The sequence below is a fragment of the Pseudomicrostroma glucosiphilum genome (assembly GCF_003144135.1).
Source record: "Pseudomicrostroma glucosiphilum strain MCA 4718 unplaced genomic scaffold BCV69scaffold_6, whole genome shotgun sequence".
NCBI lineage: Eukaryota > Fungi > Basidiomycota > Exobasidiomycetes > Microstromatales > Microstromataceae > Microstroma > Microstroma glucosiphilum.
The window spans coordinates 165,374-178,156 of record NW_020289918.1 but is presented as its reverse complement, the minus strand read 5'-3'; the positions used below and the strand labels follow the sequence as shown (position 1 = coordinate 178,156).

General features: G+C 57.2%; 5 protein-coding genes across 5 annotated transcripts; 3 read left to right on the top strand and 2 right to left on the bottom strand.

Moving 5' to 3' along the window:
* Positions 1-274: 274 nt before the first annotated feature.
* BCV69DRAFT_179047 (MT-A70-domain-containing protein) lies at positions 275-2,733 on the top strand. Its single transcript, XM_025489553.1, has 4 exons — positions 275-842; positions 913-1,133; positions 1,221-1,323; positions 1,400-2,733. The coding sequence occupies exons 1-4, from the start codon at positions 421-423 to the stop codon at positions 2,577-2,579; spliced, it is 1,926 nt and encodes a 641-aa protein (XP_025348091.1). The 5' UTR covers positions 275-420; the 3' UTR covers positions 2,580-2,733.
* On the bottom strand, positions 2,359-3,550 carry BCV69DRAFT_282441 (hypothetical protein). Its single transcript, XM_025492363.1, has 2 exons — positions 2,852-3,550; positions 2,359-2,770 (listed from the first exon to the last, which is right to left on the bottom strand). Exons 1-2 carry the CDS (start codon positions 3,515-3,517, stop codon positions 2,648-2,650), a joined length of 789 nt encoding a protein of 262 aa, XP_025348090.1. The 5' UTR covers positions 3,518-3,550; the 3' UTR covers positions 2,359-2,647.
* A 320-nt stretch (positions 3,551-3,870) lies between these two features.
* On the top strand, positions 3,871-5,173 carry BCV69DRAFT_282440 (methionine aminopeptidase). The gene is made up of 2 exons (XM_025492362.1): positions 3,871-4,673; positions 4,748-5,173. Exons 1-2 carry the CDS (start codon positions 4,062-4,064, stop codon positions 5,060-5,062), a joined length of 927 nt encoding a protein of 308 aa, XP_025348089.1. The 5' UTR covers positions 3,871-4,061; the 3' UTR covers positions 5,063-5,173.
* Positions 5,174-5,620: 447 nt separating this feature from the next.
* Positions 5,621-8,817, top strand: BCV69DRAFT_282439 (P-loop containing nucleoside triphosphate hydrolase protein). Its single transcript, XM_025492361.1, has 2 exons — positions 5,621-6,138; positions 6,226-8,817. The coding sequence occupies exons 1-2, from the start codon at positions 5,715-5,717 to the stop codon at positions 8,433-8,435; spliced, it is 2,634 nt and encodes an 877-aa protein (XP_025348088.1). The 5' UTR covers positions 5,621-5,714; the 3' UTR covers positions 8,436-8,817.
* BCV69DRAFT_293564 (hypothetical protein) lies at positions 8,759-12,335 on the bottom strand. The gene is made up of 2 exons (XM_025493840.1): positions 11,622-12,335; positions 8,759-11,532 (listed from the first exon to the last, which is right to left on the bottom strand). The coding sequence occupies exons 1-2, from the start codon at positions 11,839-11,841 to the stop codon at positions 9,191-9,193; spliced, it is 2,562 nt and encodes an 853-aa protein (XP_025348087.1). The 5' UTR covers positions 11,842-12,335; the 3' UTR covers positions 8,759-9,190.
* Positions 12,336-12,783: the final 448 nt, after the last annotated feature.

Sequence of the window (12,783 nt, the reverse complement as noted above, 5' to 3'; positions counted from 1 at the left end):
ATCTCGGCGGTCTCTGGAATGGCAGGCCTGCCGTCTGAGGTTGATAGAAGGGCCGGCCTTGTTGTGGCCTTGCTACCACTGCCAGGCGACTAGCGCCCAAGGGGGGGGCGATCAACAGATGCGGAGTAGAGTTGCAGCGTGCAGGCGACGCGTTGCAGGCGTGGCGCAGAAGCCAGGAATGAAACCCGCCTCGCTTCCGCACGCCACGGCCAAGGAGCCAGCCACGCGGGCCCAGCCGCTCGGCGCCAGAGACGTCGCACGGCATCTCGAGTGACCCCCGCCTGCTTCACCGCAACTTCTTGCCGGTATTTCTCTGCGCCAGTCATCCCTGTCCGTCCTACTCTTGCGGTAGACAGGCAGGCAAGTCGTCACGCCGGCCACACGGGATCGAATGAAGACGTCTCTGGAGGTGTGAGAGGCATGACCACTGCATCCTTCTCGGCTACCACACCTAGCCCTTTGTGTGTTCCGCCCAATCCTTCTCTCGCTTCGGCCAGGTATTCTGAGCTTCGCCAGCAGCTTGTCCGCGAGCATCCCTTCCTGACACAGCCTGCGAAGTCGCCCGAACTTGCCGACACCCAGGTTTGGAGTGAAGAACAAGGGAATGCAAGCAAAGCTCGCCCAGACAGTACGAGGGATGCAGCTACGGTCACTTCCTTGAACGATGCCGCCATAGCTCTCACCGAGCCGAGGTCAGCTCGTCAGCATGCCTTCGGGCCAGCTTACGTGCCAGAGGAACAGACCATGCGGCCGGACCACCTCTGGAACTACTCGGCGTCGGGATTCAAGGACTTGCCTGCAAATGCGGTCCGCAATAGAAAACTTGACGGACGGTTCACAGAGTGAGTGGTCGATGTGCGCGTGAAGGAGGGTCATCGTATGCTGACGCACCTCCTTGCTTGCCCTTCACAGGTACCCAAAGCTGCATCGGCTCCTAGAAGTAAAGCGCGGACTGGTTGATGCCTCGGCCTCACCTGCCACTTACCTTGGTACTGACCTCCGAGACAGCCTTGGGCCACCGCCCGGCAATGCACAGCGTTCCGGCGCAGCAGACGGAGGACCGTTCCATCTGGCCAGCTTGATGCCAGTCAAGTACGATGTTGTACTCATCGATGCACCTCTTCCTTGTTACGGTGAGTGGAAGGGAAGAGCCAAGGACTGCTAGACCCAGCTCAACGAACTGTCTTTTCTGCTCCGCTTGGCCATGTGAATGACTCCAGAGTGGGACTCCATACCGAGCTCCACTAGCACACATGACGACCAGACCTGGTCTTGGGAGGACCTTGAAGAGCTTCCCATACCGCTACTAGCTGCGAAGGAAAGGTGAGATTGCTGAGCAATGACGGGGCTGCGCGTTGCTTCATGCGGGCTCACTCTGCTTGCCATCTCTCGATTCTAGTTTCGTCTTTCTCTGGGTCGGCCCGGGCTGCTCGGATGGTCTCGAGCGAGGGCGAGCTACGTTGTCGCGGTGGGGCTACCGTCGCTGCGAAGTCATCACATGGTGTCTGGCTTCTGACGACGGGAACACTGCAAAGCCCGTCCCGTCTACTGGCACGGGCGATGGCTTGCTTGCTAGCTCTGCAGTTCATCTCCTCGTCGGCATTCGTGGCACTGTCAAGAGGAATCAAGACAGCAATTTCGTTCACTGCAACATCGATACAGACGTCCTCTTCTGGCCAGGCGAAGCGAGAGAAAATTCCTCGCCTCTGACTTCTGATTCTGTTCGCCCCATCGACCTTCGGCTCAAGCCGCCGGAGCTCTACACCATCATCGAAAACTTCTGCCTCGGTACGCGCAGAGTGGAGCTCTTTGGCACAAACCGCAATCTCCGTCGAGGCTGGCTGACGATTGGGCTGCCATCGACATTAGGGCCAGGAGCTCCGGGATGGGAAAGTGTCTTACGCAACGAGAATGCCGGCGCAATTCATACGCATCGGAAGACTGAAGAGCCACCAGAAGAGTACATCAAGGATCGGTACCTCTCACACTTCAACGTCGACCCTGTAGGCTGCCCGCTCAGCATGAGGAGTAATGTCGTCCCTTCCAACGACGTGGTGGAAGCTCTTCGGCCTCGCACGCCACCTCAGCAGCAAATACACTCGACATCAGCCAAGCCAGACGCAAGCTACCACCTCGATCATAGCCTGACTGGGAACACAAATGCACCTGAAAGCAACCCAAGCAGGGCCGTCGGACCGTCTTACCCACGAGGTCTAGGCGCGTCGTACCAAGCACCGCACGCGGGGCCCATCATCCCGGGAGCAGCACGGCCGGCTTCCCTCGCTCCACGAGGCTTCTCGTCCCCATCGCTACAGCACGCCAAATCGCCCACATCGGGCCTTGGTGCCGGCGGTCCCGTAACAGTGAGCTTACAAAGTGGAAGCGAGCGCCTCAGTGGACCTCAAAGAAGCGCTGTAGGCCTAGGCATGGCTACTGGTGGGACAGCGGGGCAGGGCAGAGGAGGAAGAGGCAGCGGAGGTGGTGGGCGAGGCCCGCGAGGTGCGAGATCCGATAGAGGCAGTGGTAGGATAGGGAAAGGGAGTGACTCTGGACCCGCAAGCGGAGAAGCAAAAACGTAGTACGAAAGTAGAGGAAAGAGGGTATGAGTGTAGAGTACATATGAATCTTCCTTGCATCGATTTCCTCCCTAGTTGCCATTGTTCTGTGGTCTCGCAAGCGGGGTGGAATTTCCTCCCTGAGCCTTCTTCTTCTTTTTCCTGACCTGAACAGACCCCGGAGGAGGATCAGCCTCGAGTAGGGAGCGATCGATCTGACGACGCAAAGATGTCAGGGTAACAGCATGTCAGACCTTCCACGTTGCATGCCATCGTGGCTCTCGTCTCCCACTTACCTCTTCCACCTCGCCCGCCTGTACGCGGAAACCCTTCATCGCATCATCTTCCAACGGCCTGATATCTGCCGGCGTGTACTCAGGCTTATACACCACCCTCCTAAGCGTCTGCTTGAACCTTTCCCACTCCTCATCCTTCTTCGCCAGCTCTCGATCGCGACTTTTAATCTGCGCTTCTCCACCACTACCTGCCTGTTGCGATTCGGCAATATTCTGCAGCGCCTGACGACGATTGATGGTCTGTCGCTTGCGAGGAGGTTTCATAGGACGAATTCGGCCGGGGAGGAAAGGAGGGAGGAAGTGCTCGTAGCTCCTGGCTAGATTGGCCGGTGGGGGCGGAGCATCAGATGTCGATCCGGCCGACTCGTCCTTCTGAGCGTCAGGGAGCCGAGACTGCGCTTCCTTGCCAGCTTGTGGCTTCGAGTCATCCTCATCCACATCTTCTCCATCTCCAGGCGGGGGTCGCTTGCCCTTGTGAAGGTCTTTGCGGAAAGGGTGAAGTAGAACATGGTACGAGTCTTCGAGCTGAAAGCGTTCGATGAGATCATCGGCTGCCGAGAGGTAATGAGCGTCTTTGGGAGGCTCGTGGATAGCCTGATTAGGCAGGAGAGAGGCTTCGGCTGGTATGATTAGCCTTGAGGCGGCAGCTGTGGACGAGGCTGCCATCGCTGAGCGGATCGTTGACGGTAGTACGAAGGATGGTTGAACCTGCAGCGGTGGAGTCTTCCCCAGACAATCAGTCAAGACATCGGATCGGAGCTTGTGCTGGCCGTGCGGAAAGGGCTCAATCAAGGTGGGCAGAACTTTTGCCGCCTCCTCCCGCTTGCAGCTTCCTGCCCGCCGATATCAGCTCAAACCACCAGCCATGACGGCAGTCGAGTCTCTCCCTGAAGCACCAGTCCCGATGGCTGCCTCATCTTCATCCACGTCCGATGCCATGCCGCCTCCGCTTCCCGTGGAGTTATATGACCCTCATCCGACCTTCAAATACTCGGGACCTCTGCGACCGGCATACCCGCTTAGCAAGAACAAGAAGGTGCCTGCCCATATCGTCAAGCCAAATTACGCAAGGGAGGAGGTGAGACAATGGTTCTTTGCATTCTGGTGGGATGTGAGAGCGCAACCAGTGTCGCAGCTTCAGGCTGCTGGAGGAGTTGAGTAAGTGGACTGCTGACAGTCTGTTCTGTGAACCCTTATCCGCCTTTAGTTCATGAGCTCACGCAATATCAAGATTAACAACGAAGAGGAGACAGCAGGAGTGCGCAAAGCTGCCACCCTCGCAAGAGAAGTGCTGATGCTCGCTCGAGATGCCATCAAAGTCGGAGTGACGACTGATGAAATTGACAAGATCGTCTTCCGTGAGGCCATCAAGCGGGATTGCTACCCTTCTCCGCTCAACTACCACGGCTACCCGAAGAGCGTCTGCACGAGCGTGAACGAGTGCGTTTGCCATGGCATTCCCGATAAGAGACCGCTGCAGGGCTCCGACATCATCAATATCGACGTGACATTGTACCACAAGGGCTATCACGGCGACCTGAACGGTACTTGGCCCGTAGACCCGGCCCTCCACCCCGCGGATGCTCCCTCCTCCAAGCTGATCAGAGTAGCAAGAGAGTGCCTCGACAAGGCCATTGCTATCTGTGGGCCGGGAGTTCCCTATGGAGAGGTTGGCGCTGTGATACAACCTCATGCAGAGGCGAATGGCTTTGGAGTTGTGAAGAATTACACTGGACATGGTGTGGGCAAGGTTTTCCACGGAGCTCCGACCATTTTCCACCACAAGACGAAGAAGAGCAGAGGGATCATGGAGATTGGCCATGTGAGTAGCAAAGGCGTGCAAAGTGTTCACATACCGTCTGGCAATTTTGCTGACGGACACCTATCCTACTGCAGATCTTCACAATTGAACCTATGATCTCGGCTTCCCCTCCACCTGTTGGCTGTGGTGACCTGTCATGGCCAGACGACTGGACCGTCACTACGACGGATGGAGCCTACTCGGCGGCTGCGGAAGAGACCTTAGTGATCACACCCCACGGCGTAGAGATCTTGAGCGCCGAGGGTGGGCCAAAGGTGCTAGATACGCGGGAAGAGCGGGCCAGGAGGGGCTTGCTGAGGGAAAGTGAAAAGAGGCAATGGGAAGAGGAGCAGGCGGGGAATGCAGGAGCGCAGGAAGGACGAGAGGATGGCAAGAGGGTAAAAGTTTAACAAGGTTGAAGATGCTACCGTGCCTTTCCTCACTCGGGGGAGGAATTTGTACCAGCCTTCCAGTACCTATACATCCCGGCAAGACAAGTGACCCCTCCTGCATTCAAGCTTCCAGTCCGAAAACGTCGATGTTCGCAATGTGTGAAGGAGGGTGTATTTGTTTAACAAGGAGTGCTGCGACCTTCTGCTTGACTTGCCTTCCAGTTCAGCAAAACATAGGAAGGTGGCCGCTCTTGGCTGCTTCCGCACCTGCAGCACTCTCCCCGCAACGCCACAATTGCCGGCACAGAGACCTCGTCAGCACAAGTGGGGATCGCAAAGTCTCTCTTGTAGCGTTAATGATGGTAGTCATCAGCATCACCATGTCAGTAGACTCACCTGCTGCCGCCCCTCATAGGCATCGTGAAGGGGACGATCTGAGAGACGTGCCTTGAGGAAGCCCGTGCCAGACCCTGCGAGCACTTTCCACGACGTTGTGGCGCACCGACGACGCTCAGCCACCCCATTTTCCCACTTTTGCCGGGCCGCCACTGCACTTCTCCCGGTGAGCCACTCCCGGGGGGTTCACTTCTTCTTCTGGTCCTCCTTCTCAATACTTGTAGCAGCCTGTTCTACAATCGCAGACAGAAGGACAACCACACACAAATACAGTATGATCGTCAGGAGAACAACATCGTCAATTGCAGCAGCCAAGCTCGCAGCTCGTAGGAACCACCCGGCTCTTGGACCCGATCGTCTCTTCCGCCCACTTGCCACCGCCACTCTTCCGCGTCAGCCAGCATCATCTTCTACCTCCCTCCTCACAACGCATCACAAGCGCTACTTTCATGCCTCGAGGATAGCCAAGCTACCTCCTGGTGGCGGAGGTGGTTTCCCCGGCGGGTTCCCCGGTGGCGGGATGCCTGGTCAGCAGAGCAAGAAGCCGGGAGAGACATTACAGGAGTATACTTCGGACCTCACTGCGCTTGCCAAAGAAGGAAAGCTGGATCCGGTCATCGGGAGGGGAGAAGAGATTAGGAGGGTGACGCAGATTTTGGCAAGGAGGACAAAGAGCAATCCGGTCCTGGTTGGTGAAGGTGAGTCGAGCTTCGCATGAATCGGAAGAGCTCGAGGCAGAGCGAGGAATACTGACTTCACTACCCCTTGCTTGCTTGCATCCGTAGCTGGTACTGGTAAAACGGCAGTAGTCGAGGCTCTTGCTCAGCGCATCATCAACAAGGAGGTCCCCGCCAGCCTGCAATCCAAACGAGTCCTTTCCTTGGACCTAGGCCAGTTGATGGGTGGTACAGGCGTACGAGGAGAATTCGAAAGCAGGATAAAGGCGCTACTCAAGGACATTGAGAAGAGCGAGGGAGAGATCATCCTCTTCATCGATGAGCTGCATATGATCTTTGGTATGGGAAAAGCCGAAGGCTCACTCGACTTCGGCAACATGTGTAAGCCGATGCTCGCTCGTGGGACATTGCAGCTACTGGGAGCTACGACGAACGAAGAGTACCGTAAGACAATCGAGAAGGATGCCGCCCTTGCCAGGCGGTTCCAGCCTGTCCAGCTCAACGAGCCTTCGATCGCGGAGACCATCTCAATCCTTCGTGGACTGCGTCCCCGCTACGAGGTGCATCACGGAGTTGCCGTCGCGGACGCTGCACTCATCGCTGCTGCCAATCTTGCCGGTCGCTATCTCAACGAGCGGCGGCAGCCCGATGCAGCCATCGACCTCGTCGACGAAGCCATGTCGGCGCTCAGGCTTCAGCAAGAGTCCAAGCCAGAGAGACTGGAGGTCATCGAGAGGGATATCATGACGCTTCAGATCGAACTCGAGTCGCTGCGAAAGGAGACGGACGAGTTCTCTGCCGACCGGAGAGACAAGATCGAAAAGGCTGTGAAGGACAAGCGGGGCGAGATGAACAAGCTCTCGCAAGTCTGGCATGAGGAACGCGCTCGACTGGACCGGCTCAAGGAGATCAAAGTAGAGATGGAAGACTTGCGGATCGACCTCGAACGGGCGGAAAGAGAGCGGGACTTCCAAGCTGTAGCTGAGATTCGGTACGGAAGAATTCCGGACCTGGAGAGACAGCAGCAGGAGGCCGAGGAGATGCTCAGTCGTCGCAAAGCTAGCAAGACAACAGAAGGACTTGAGAAGGAGCTGGAGGATGAGGAAGCAGCCGACCTCATGATCCACGATCGCGTGACAGCAGAGGACGTGGCTGCCGTCGTCAGTCGACAGTGCGGTATCCCCGCCAAGAGTCTGCTGAGAGGAGAGCGTGAGCGACTCTTGCACATGGAAGACGCTCTCCGTCTGAGGGTCGTCGGTCAGGATGAAGCTCTGCAATCCATCGCCGAGGCAGTGCGATTGAGCAGAGCTAACCTACAGAACGAGAAGAGGCCCCTAGCTTCTTTCCTCTTCCTCGGCGCTACCGGTACGGGCAAGACGGAGACGGCGAAAGCGGTCTCGCAATTCCTCTTTGATGACGAGAGCTCCCTGATCACGATCAACTTGTCCGAATTCAGCGAGAGCCACTCCCTCGCCCGTCTCATCGGCTCTCCCCCCGGCTACGTCGGCCACGAGGAAGGCGGCGAGCTGACGAACAAGGTTCGTCGTCGTCCCTACAGTGTCATTCTCTTCGACGAGCTAGAGAAAGCCTCCAAGCAAGTCCAGCTGGCCATGTTGCAAATCCTCGATGAAGGGTCTCTCAGCGATTCTCATGGCCGGAAAGTCTCATTCAAGAATTGCATCATCATCTCCACTTCCAACCTAGGGGCCGAAGCTCTGTACGACCCTGCTTCGCGGGATGAGACTGGTCAATTGAAAGCAGAGGCAAAGGAGAAAGTGCAGCAAGCCGTCCTGCAGCACCTTGCTCCCGAGTTGGTGAATCGCTTCGATGACCAAATCGTCTTCAACAACCTCCGTCCCTCGGACCTGAGAGGGATCGTCGACTTGCGTCTAGCAGAGGTGCAACGTCGACTAGAAGCCCAACGCATCATGCTCGATGTCGACTCTTCCGCGCGAGGGTGGCTGGCAGAGAAAGGGTACGACCCAATCTTTGGTGCGCGCCCACTGGCAAGAGTCGTACGTAGGGAGATCCTCAACCCGCTTGCGAGGGGATTGATTGCTGGAACGATTCGAGCGGGAGACGTTTTACCCATCAGGCTCGAGACTGGTGCTGAGGGAGAGAAGAAGTTGGAGTTCCAATTCCTGCACAAGGCTGAAGAGAGGAAGACGGCTAAGGGCAAGAAGAGTGGGGTCGCGGGTGCAAGTCCGGGCTCGGCGGAAGCTCAAGATGACAGTGGCTCTTCGATGGACAAGGATAGAGGTGCAGTAGAGGAAGAGGAGGAAGCCTGGCGAGTTGTTGAACCTGGAGGAAAAGAGTAGCGACATCTATACAGAGGCACACGAGACAAGGCGAGACGAGATGAGAGCAGGCAGTCTAGAGTCTAGAGAGCAAGAGGGCTTGTAATACCATGAAGCCCCGATTCGTCCTTCCCACACATTGTATTTTTCAACCCACCACTCATCATTACGACTGCTACTGCGACAGCAAGTGCATTAATACATACCAACTTCTTCAGCATGATACCACTACCACTTTCTTCAGAATTTCCTCCAGCATTAGCAACCAGCTCTTGACCTGCCTCTAGCTCACTACATTGCACCTCTCGAGGGGTTCAAAAGAGTGATAAAATGGTATTATCGACAGGAAGCACAGGAGAGGATGGGAGAGGAGAGGAGAGGGAAGAAGAAGAGAGGAGGAGAGGGAGGGAGAGTGACCACATGAGACAAGAGTGTGGGGAGGGTACAAGATGTGGTGGTCACGGTTATTAATGGTGCGGGGATGTGGTGTTTGTGGATGAGAGAGGGAAGGGGGTTGTACTACGAGGGAATAATAGGAGAGAGGTTGAAGAGGAGGGAAGGGGAAGAGCATTAAGGGTCTAGGTAGCGAGGTATAATAAAGAAGAGGGGAGGGGGCAGGGAGGCCGAGTAGCCGTCGTGAAGGAGCGTCGCAATCTACCTACCGAGGGCTTGACATGCCTGGCGCCAGCGACTGCTTACCGCCCGCCTTCGTACCGTACGGGGGCAGAGACCTGCAGGAACCGGCGTCGCCGTCATCATCAGCGCCAGCACCGCCTTTACACGCCCACCCTCTTCCTGGCCCTACCAGCCGAGCTCAACGCTCCCGCCTCGCCTTTATGTCTCTTTCCACCCCTCCTCTCCTCTTCTTCATCGAATCCATCATCCGAATCCGAATCTCCCTCTGAATCTTCTCCCGTCTCCTGAATCCACCTCGAGTTGTCCACCTTGACCCTCGGACGGATTTTGTTCTTCAGAGCTGCGGAGGGAGCTTTATGACCGAGGGTGGCGAGGGCGGAGGAGGTGCGGGGGGGAGTGGCAGGGAGTTGTTGCGAGGAAGAGGAGGAAGAGGTAGTGCCAGCACCATCGGCACTGGGTCCGCCGTAGCCTTTGAGGGGAATCTTGTAAGATCCACTAGGGGCCACGGCACTGCAGAGTTCCTGGGCGTCTTCAATCCCATAGTTGACGAAACTGAAGCTTCCACCTGCGGGGGCCGGAAGGGGTGGAGCGGCAGCATCAGGAGATCGCTTGGCCTTGTCGCGCAGGTCTTTGCTGGACTGCACGCGACGTGTGCCGGCAATTTTTCGTGGCGAATCGGGTGTGATGTTCTCGAAGGTAGTTGCGCCGGGGAGAGGGGCACTGGCAATGGCAGGACGGAGCATATTAGGGGCAGAGCTCATCTTCCTGGCTTGCTTGGGAGAGGCGTTGGGCATAGACTGGGCAGAGTAGGGAAGGAGAGGGCGGTGCAGAGCGTATCCTTCCCCTTGACCACCGCTGGAGGTGCTGCTGGGAGGCACAGATCCAGACGAGGCGGTCGAGGGAGTCGCATTGCCTTGGGCATTCCAAGGGTCGGCAAAGGCTGGCACGAAGACGGGTACCTTTGGCATCGACACTTCATTGCCTGGCTGTGTCGATCGTGGCGTAGCGTAGGCGTTGTTCTGAGTTGCAGTCGGTGGCAGAAGCAACGACGAGGCAGAAGAAGACGAAGTCGATGCACCTTGGCCAGGCCAAAGAACCTGCCCCGCGCTCATGGTTCGCGATTCGTGCTTACCAGGCTGCAGGGGAGATCCTTTGACGACCGTCGATGATTTTCGACTTCGAGTTAGTGTGTTTCGTCGAGGTTGAGCTGGCGAACTGCTGCCAGCGGCACTGGAGGGAGGGTAGTTAGAAGTGTAGCCGAATGGTGCCTGCAGGTTGTTTGCTGCCGAAGCAGACTGCAGAGTAGTGTCGCTGTAGAGCAGATAGTGCTGGCCGTAGCTAGACTGATCCGTCTGCGCATTCTCTACCCCGAAATTGCTACCCAGATCCAACTCGAGCGCTCCCAGACCAGTGCCAGCGCCACCCTGTCGCGTGCCGTCGTTCTCTTGCAGGAAGTCGCTGAAGAGGTTCGAAAGCCTCTCAGAATTTCCGTTCTGCAGGGCAGACGACTGGAGCTGTAGCTGCTGGAGATTGAGGCGCTGCTGTTCCCGCTGCGAGGCACCCAGAAGAGGTGCCGAGTGAGCGTCCAGAGCGTGCAATGACCTCTTCTGCAGCAAACTGCCAGAGAGAGGTCCGTTGGACGTGTCAATGGGAGCAGGGTTAGGCATGTCGGTGGTGTCCTTGCTATGCCTACGCCTTCGCAGGTAGAGCGATCCGTCGATCTCTCCCAACCCACTACCGGACGACTGCAACTGTTGGCTCTGCAAGCCACGATTCTCCACGTCACCACCACTCAGAGAAAGCTGACCAGCGCTAGAAGAGCTGCTCGGTCGAGACTCCTGGTAGGACTGATAACGGGGGGCGTGTTGCCGAGGCTGCTGTGCCTGGGAAGCAGAACCATGCTGTCGCAGACCGCCAACCGATGCTGCACCACCAACAGGCAAGAGCGGGCTCATGTGCTGCTCCTGCCTGGCGCTAGGCCAACCGAGCTCCATGAAGAGGTCATCCATCGACGAAGAGCTCGCAAGACCACTAGGGGTGGGTGTTTGAGCTGACGCCGCGGCTGCTGCCATGATCTGCTGCTGTTGGTGTTCAGAGAGTTCAGGCGCACTGACGTATTGACGGAGAGGACGGTTGGCCGGAGTTGGGTGGAGGTAGGGATCGACGTAGAACGATCTGGTAGCGGCGAAGTCGGACCCTTCATCGATGTCTGGGGAGGACGACTCGAAGCGGGGACCTTTCCCTGCTTTGCCCATCTTTCCGAGACGACCAGTTCGGCGTAGCTTCTTTGATGGTGTGAGAGCCGACGACGGCGCGACCTCTTCGGCCTCTGGCGACGAGTGATCCGCTACCTCATCGGTACACCAAGCCGGGAGCTTGACGGACATGTCGGAGAAGGGCATCAGCTGGGCAGCTGAACCACCTGAAGAGCTAGCTGGGGATCCGACGTGGTCCTCAACGGTAAGTCCATCAAATGTAGTCACTGTTTGGAGAGAGAGAGAGAGCGAAGGGACCAGAAAGGTGAGAGGGCTTTCTCTCGAATGTATGGATGCTAGATCGGCAACTACTCACAATCATTGCCGCCCGACAATCCGAAGATGGAGCCCCAGCTGAAGGTAGGGCTGGACAAGCCGAATTCAAATCCAGCCTTGAGACCGCTCGGGCTGCTGACCATTGTGGGTGAGCTATACGCCTGTGCCGGCGACAGAGACGCCGCGGGAGGCGAAGAGTTGGAGCATGGGCTCCAATGATCGCGTTGGCGGAGGAAAGAGGGAAGTCGTGCGAGAACCATTGAGAGACGAGATGGGCGGAGGAAGAGGGTGAGGGATGGGCGGAGGAGGGGATGCAGAGGAGGGAAGAAGGTGACCAGCACAATTCCCTAGTCAAGCAGCAGTATGAAGACCAAATACGACACTGTCCGGCTCAGCGACTGTCCTTGCCCTGCTGCCAGCGTCTAGCGATAGGTCCTTCCTACTGCTGAGTTGTTCTCAATTGAGAACGAAAGATACGAAGGGTACCGCTAGTAAGACCTGCGGATTCTTTGCAGAATGATGTTTCGCTAACCAGAGCGAAGGAAGGCCTCACGTCAGAACCAGTAAGACGTGGAGGCTAACTTGGGGTACGGCTAATCGAAGCGTACGAAGCGAATGTGAATGAAAAGGGCGTAGGGGGTGTGAGGGGTGGTGGTAGAGGGAGGTGGAAGGTAGGAAGCTGAAATTGACGAAATCGCCGTCAATGTCAGCGTCGTTGGCTGTCAAGTGGAAAGGGGGGGGGGGGGGAAAGTGGATGCTCGGCGGAAGGGGAATGAGTGAGTGAGGGGACACTGCAGGCGGGGGAAAGGCGGAAGTGGAAACTGGCGTCGATGTTGGACTGAGCTGACACGAGGCGATGCACGAGCGGGTTTACCTCTGAGGTAGTTGACTTCAGTCTGGGCCTCTGAGGCTCGCCCGTGTCCTTTACCTTGGTTTACCGTGGATGCTGTCATGGGAGCCATCAAGCCACTGTCAAGCTCCTCGGCCTTGTGGCCTTTACGAAGAGATGATGGCATTTACTGCCAGATTAAGCTCGGCACAATGGCCTGACGCGCGCCGTGCCCAGGAACAAAGGCCTTGGCTCTACGCCGGGGAATGCGACGCACGGGTGCAGAGTCGGAAAGAGCAACATCTACCTCGCATCCCCCCGCGCGCGCACTCTCTCCATCTTCCCGATGCCACTCCCCCCCCTCGCTTACCCT